This window comes from Salmo salar, chromosome ssa10, assembly GCF_905237065.1.
Source record: "Salmo salar chromosome ssa10, Ssal_v3.1, whole genome shotgun sequence".
In the NCBI taxonomy this organism is placed as follows: Eukaryota; Metazoa; Chordata; class Actinopteri; order Salmoniformes; family Salmonidae; genus Salmo; species Salmo salar.
In genome coordinates, this window is record NC_059451.1 from 122877786 (window position 1) to 122883785 (window position 6000).

Below are 6000 nucleotides of genomic sequence, written 5' to 3' on the forward strand. Positions count from 1 at the left end.
AATAGTTAGCTGGTGAATAGCATGCTATATCCCATGCATAAATCCCAGGTCAGAATATGGTATTAGAGAAAAGTACATAAAAAGGGAAATAACATTCCCTTTATGCAAGTTTTAACGGGTCTTGGATCGGCCCCTATGGGCATATAATAGAGATACGCTAAATACATTGTTCGGTTACAGTAAACACATTTCATTGTCAAGTCAATAGTTTTCTTATGTATCAAAACAAATCAGTAGTAGCCTGCTGTACATTTGAGTACCATGTCACCATAGTAGATGAGTTCAGTCCTACCTGAGGAGGAATAGTGGGCGGTTGAGCCGTTCTGTCGCGGAAGAGTCGATGATTTCTCGGCGAGCCGCATAGCAACCTGCTGCTGGACCCGCTTTCCCCGGGTCATCTCATCCGACAGGGTGACCCCATTCCCCCCGAGCTGGATCTCGGACGGGACCGCGTAAGTGCTGACGGCGGTCTTGGGCTGCAAAGCGGACAAAAATACATGGTCTTGAGTCACGATACTCATTTCGAAAATCGGTTGAGACCACTGGATGTACAATCTAGTTGTAAATCCCAGGAAGATTGAATATAAAAATGAATATAAAAATTCCAAATATTGTCTATTTCTCGTTTTTAACAAATTCTGTTCCGGAAATAATTATTTTTTGGAATCAGTTTAATCGATATTGGTTGTTTAGTTTCTCACTCAGGCGTGAGATACTTCTCGAAAGACTGCTCCCTCGGAAATGAACGGCATCTGCTTGAAATAACAATAGGGTGGAGTCTGTGAGAGAGAGAGAGAACAGGCTACCTGACGGAAATAATCTCTCTCACTGCACTGTACTGCACTGTACTGCACTGCACTGCACTGTACTGTACTGTACTGTACTGCACTGCACTGTACTGTACTGCACTGTACTGTAGGTCATGTGAATTTCCTAAGGTGGATGGTCCAAAAAGAATTACTGACAGAATATAACATAATGATAATGACATAGATATAAATAATATGAATAATAATATGACTAATATTATTAACATTGATACTGCTATTAACAATAACAATAATAGATAGTAGTATTAATAATCACAACAGCAATAATAATAGGTTATTCATATGTGAAAAAACTTTTTTTTTCTCTCTCTCTCTCTCCAATTCCACAAACTTTTTTAATATATGAATATTTTCTGACATAGATCAAAAGCCCCTTTTAAATAAAGTTTAATTTGATTTGATTAGAGCCAATCACACAACAAAGTGTGGTGCAGTATGATTAAAGCTCTGACTGACACAAGGTGTGCTGAGCCTGGCGTGTTCATCTCTGATCAGTGTACAACAGTGCTGTAATTGTGTTAGCGACACCTTTTAACACATTACCAGCGAATACATTGGTTTTATGACACGGACATGTCCTGGCTATCACCACTCACAATTCATTGTTAGGCACAGTATCGTCTCATCTCAATGTGTTCCAAAGGATCACCATTCACTAAGGATAAGAGGTGGTCAAGGTCAAGTTCCCTATCCCCCAAAAAACAGATTAGTTGCCCTTTGTCTGTAGCAGTGGTTCCCTACTCCGGTCCTCCAGGACCCCCAAAAGCCTAACTCCAGTCCTCCAGGACCCCCAAAAGCCTAACTCCAGTCCTCCAGGACCCCCAACAGCCTAACTCCGGTCCTCCAGGACCCCCAACAGCCTAACTCCAGTCCTCCAGGACCCCTAACAGCCTAACTCCGGTCCTCCAGGACCCCCAACAGTGGTTCCCTACTCCAGTCCTCCAGGACCCCTAACAGCCTAACTCCAGTCCTCCAGGACCCCCAACAGTGGTTCCCTACTCCGGTCCTCCAGGACCCCCAGCAGGCTAACTCCGGTCCTCCAGGACCCCCAACAGCCTAACTCCGGTCCTCCAGGACCCCCAACAGCCTAACTCCAGTCCTCCAGGACCCCCAACAGCCTAACTCCAGTCCTCCAGGACCCCCAACAGCCTAACTCCAGTCCTCCAGGACCCCCAACAGCCTAACTCCAGTCCTCCAGGACCCCCAAAAGCCTAACTCCGGTCCTCCAGGACCCCTAACAGTCTAACTCCAGTCCTCCAGGACCCCTAACAGCCTAACTCCAGTCCTCCAGGACCCCCAACAGTGGTTCCCTACTCCAGTCCTCCAGGACCCCCAACAGTCTAACTCCAGTCCTCCAGGACCCCCAACAGTCTAACTCCGGTCCTCCAGGACCCCTAACAGTCTAACTCCAGTCCTCCAGGACCCCCAACAGGCTAACTCCGGTCCTCCAGGACCCCTAACAGTGGTTCCCTACTCCGGTCCTCCAGGACCCCTAACAGGCTAACTCCGGTCCTCCAGGACCCCCAACAGACTAACTCCAGTCCAGGACCCCTAACAGTCTAACTCCGGTCCTCCAGGACCCCCAACAGCCTAACTCCGGTCCTCCAGGACCCCCAGCAGGGGGTAGGCTGTTGGGGGTCTTGGAGGACTGGAGTAGGGAACCCCTGTTGGGGGTCCTGGAGGACTGGAGTTAGGAAGCATTGCTGTAGAGCAGGTCTAGGGAGCAGGGTGTAAAATAGTATAACAGATCAGGATGTAACCTAGTTTAACAGACCTCTCTCCCAAATACCCCGACCTAACAACCCTACACTTACCCCTTGTATCCCTGATAACAAACATAATATCGCCATGGTTGCTATCGGTTACCTACTACAGCAGTGTCCAATCGTTGTGTGTTAATTAGCAGCAATAACACTAGGAATTACGAACAACCTGCCGATGCTGCTGACATTCTTATTAGAAAGTTCAAATATTGTATCTGTAAATTAATTCAGAGTTAAAAACCTCATTATCAAACAGTTGTTTCCCCCCATCCTCCCCGAATAGCAGCCACCAACCAAAAGCAGTCAAATCTCTATACTCACCATTACCATTAGGTCACAGTGGAGGGATCAGGACAGGTACGTCTCAGGTAAGGTTCTCTGTGGTCTAGTGATGTAGTGTGATCGGATGGAATGAAACTGTAGAAAGCGTTGATATATTTATAGAGGAGTTCCTCATAGTCACCGCCCTCACAACTAGCTTGGCTTTGGTTTGATGAAAGAGTTCACTGCTCAGCAGCCTGTCTCAACCCTATGTACCAGAGTGACACCATTGTGAGAAAATGGAGAGAGAAAGTGAGGAAGTGAGAGAGAGAGGTGTGTGTGTGTGTGTGTGTGTGTGTGTGTGTGTGTGTGTCTCTGTGCGTGCGTGTGTCTCTGTGTTTGTGTGAGATTAAGAGAGAGATGACTCAAAGAAGAGGGTATGGCATTAAGACAGAAAGACTGTTTAGTAGATCTGATAGGACGTCACGGACGTCAGAGGACAAAAATCAGTTAACCACCTAACCGAGGAACTCAATTTAACCTTGCGCAATACCCTAGATGCAGTTGCACCCCTAAAAACTAAAAACATTTGTCATAAGAAACTAGCTCCCTGGTATACAGAAAATACACGAGCTCTGAAGCAAGCTTCCAGAAAATTGGAACGGAAATGGCGCCACACCAAACTGGAAGTCTTCCGACTAGCTTGGAAAGACAGTACCGTGCAGTATCGAAGAGCCCTCACTGCTGCTCGATCATCCTATTTTTCCAACTTAATTGAGGAAAATAAGAACAATCCGAAATGTATTTTTGATACTGTCGCAAAGCTAACTAAAAAGCAGCATTCCCCAAGAGAGGATGGCTTTCACTTCAGCAGTGATAAATTCATGAACTTCTTTGAGGAAAAGATCATGATCATTAGAAAGCAAATTACGGACTCCTCTTTAAATCTGCGTATTCCTCCAAAGCTCCGTTGTCCTGAGTCTGCACAACACTGCCAGGACCTAGGATCAAGGGAGACACTCAAGTGTTTTAGTACTATATCTCTTGACACAATGATGAAAATAATCATGGCCTCTAAACCTTCAAGCTGCATACTGGACCCTATTCCAACTAAACTACTGAAAGAGCTGCTTTCTGTGCTTGGCCCTCCTATGTTGAACATAAGAAACGGCTCTCTATCCACCGGATGTGTACCAAGCTCACTAAAAGTGGCAGTAATAAAGCCTCTCAAAAGTGGCAGTAATAAAGCCTCTCAAAAATTTTAGAAAAAGCTGTTGCACAGCAACTCACTGCCTTCCTGAAGACAAACAATGTACACGAAACGCTTCAGTCTGGTTTTAGACCCCATCATAGCACTGAGACTGCACTTGTGAATGTGGTAAATTACCTTTTAATGACGTCAGACCGAGGTTCTGCGTCTGTCCTTGTGCTCCTAGATCTTAGTGCTGCTTTTGATACCATCGATCACCACATTCTTTTGGAGAGATGGACAAGTTCTGGCCTGGTTTAGATCTTATCTGTCAGAAAGATATCAGTTTGTCTCTGTGAATGGTTTGTCCTCTGACAAATCAACTGTACATTTCGGTGTTCCTCAAGGTTCCGTTTTAGGACCACTATTGTTTTCACTATATATTTTACCTCTTGGGGATGTCATTAGAAAACATAATGTTAACTTTTACTGCTATGCGGATGACACACAGCTGTACATTTCAATGAAACATGGTGAAGCCCCAAAATTGCCCTCGCTAGAAGCCTGTGTCTTAGACATAAGGAAGTGGATGGCTGCAAACTTTCTACTCTTAAACTCGGACAACACAGAGATGCTTGTTCTAGGTCCCAAGAAACAAAGAGATCTTCTGTTGAATCTGACAATTAATCTGGATGGTTGTACAGTCGTCTCAAATAAAACTGTGAAGGACCTCGGCATTACTCTGGACCCTGATCTCTCTTTTGAAGAACATATCAAGACTGTTTCAAGGACAGCTTTTTTCCATCTACGTAACATTGCAAAAATCAGAAACTTTCTGTCCAAAAATGACGCAGAAAAATGTATCCATGCATTTGTTACTTCTAGGTTGGACTACTGCAATGCTCTACTTTCCGGCTACCTGGATAAAGCACTAAATAAACTTCAGTTAGTGCTAAATACGGCTGCTAGAATCCTGACTAGAACCAAAAAATTTGATCATATTACTCCAGTGCTAGCCTCCCTACACTGGCTTCCTGTTAAGGCAAGGGCTGATTTCAAGGTTTTACTGCTAACCTACAAAGCATTACATGGGCTTGCTCCTACCTATCTTTCCGATTTGGTCCTGCCGTACATACCTACACGTACGCTACGGTCACAAGACGCGGGCCTCCTAATTGTTCCTAGAATTTCTAAGCAAACAGCTGGAGGCAGGGCTTTCTCCTATAGAGCTCCATTTTTATGGAATAGTCTGCCTGCCCATGTGATAGACGCAGACTCAGCCTCAACCTTTAAGTCTTTACTGAAGACATATCTCTTCAGTAGGTCCTATGATTAAGTGTAGTCTGGCCCAGGGGTGTGAAGGTGAACGGAAAGGCTGGAGCAACGAACCGCCCTTGCTCTCTCTGCCTGGCCGGTTTCCCCTCTTTCCACTGGGATTCTCTGCCTCTACCCCTATTACGGGGGCTGAGTCACTGGCTTACTGGTGTTCTTCCATGCCGTCCCTGGGAGGGGTACGTCACTTGAGTGGGTTGAGTCACTGACGTGGTCTTCCTGTCTGGGTTGGCGCCCCCCCTTGGGCTGTGCCATGGCGGAGATCTTTGTGGGCTATACTCGGCCTTGTCTTGGGACGGTAAGTTGGTGGTTGAAGATATCCTCTAGTGGTGTGGGGGCTGTGCTTTGGCAAAGTGGGTGGGGTTATATCCTACCTGTTTGGCCCTGTCCGGGGGTTTCATCGGATGGGGCCACAGTGTCTCCTGACCCCTCCAGTCTCAGCCTCCAGTATTTATGCTGCAGTAGTTTATGTGTCGGGGGGCTAGGGTCAGTCTGTCACATCTGGAGTATTTCTCTTGTCTTTTCCAGTGTCCTGTGTGAATTTAAATATGCTCTCTCTAATTCTCTCTTTCTCTTTCTTTCTTTCTCTCCCTCGGAGGACCTGAGCCCTAGGACCATGCCTCAG

At 46.0% G+C, this 6000-nt stretch overlaps 1 protein-coding gene across 2 annotated transcripts in view; it reads right to left on the reverse strand.

Annotated features, from left to right (window-relative positions):
• The window catches only part of LOC106561813 (plakophilin-3), a 51757-nt gene extending 48607 nt beyond the window's left edge, over positions 1-3150 (reverse strand). The window contains exons 1-2 of one of the 2 annotated variants that reach the window (XM_014126061.2): positions 2915-3150; positions 293-476 (exon numbers count right to left, since the gene is read on the reverse strand). In XM_014126061.2, the coding sequence (XP_013981536.2) occupies positions 293-476; positions 2915-2923 (193 nt within the window). In that variant the 5' untranslated portion in view covers positions 2924-3150. Of the gene's footprint in view, positions 1-292; positions 753-2914 lie in introns of those variants that run through there. The other variant, XM_014126060.2, reaches the window with a different exon arrangement.
• Positions 3151-6000: the final 2850 nt, after the last annotated feature.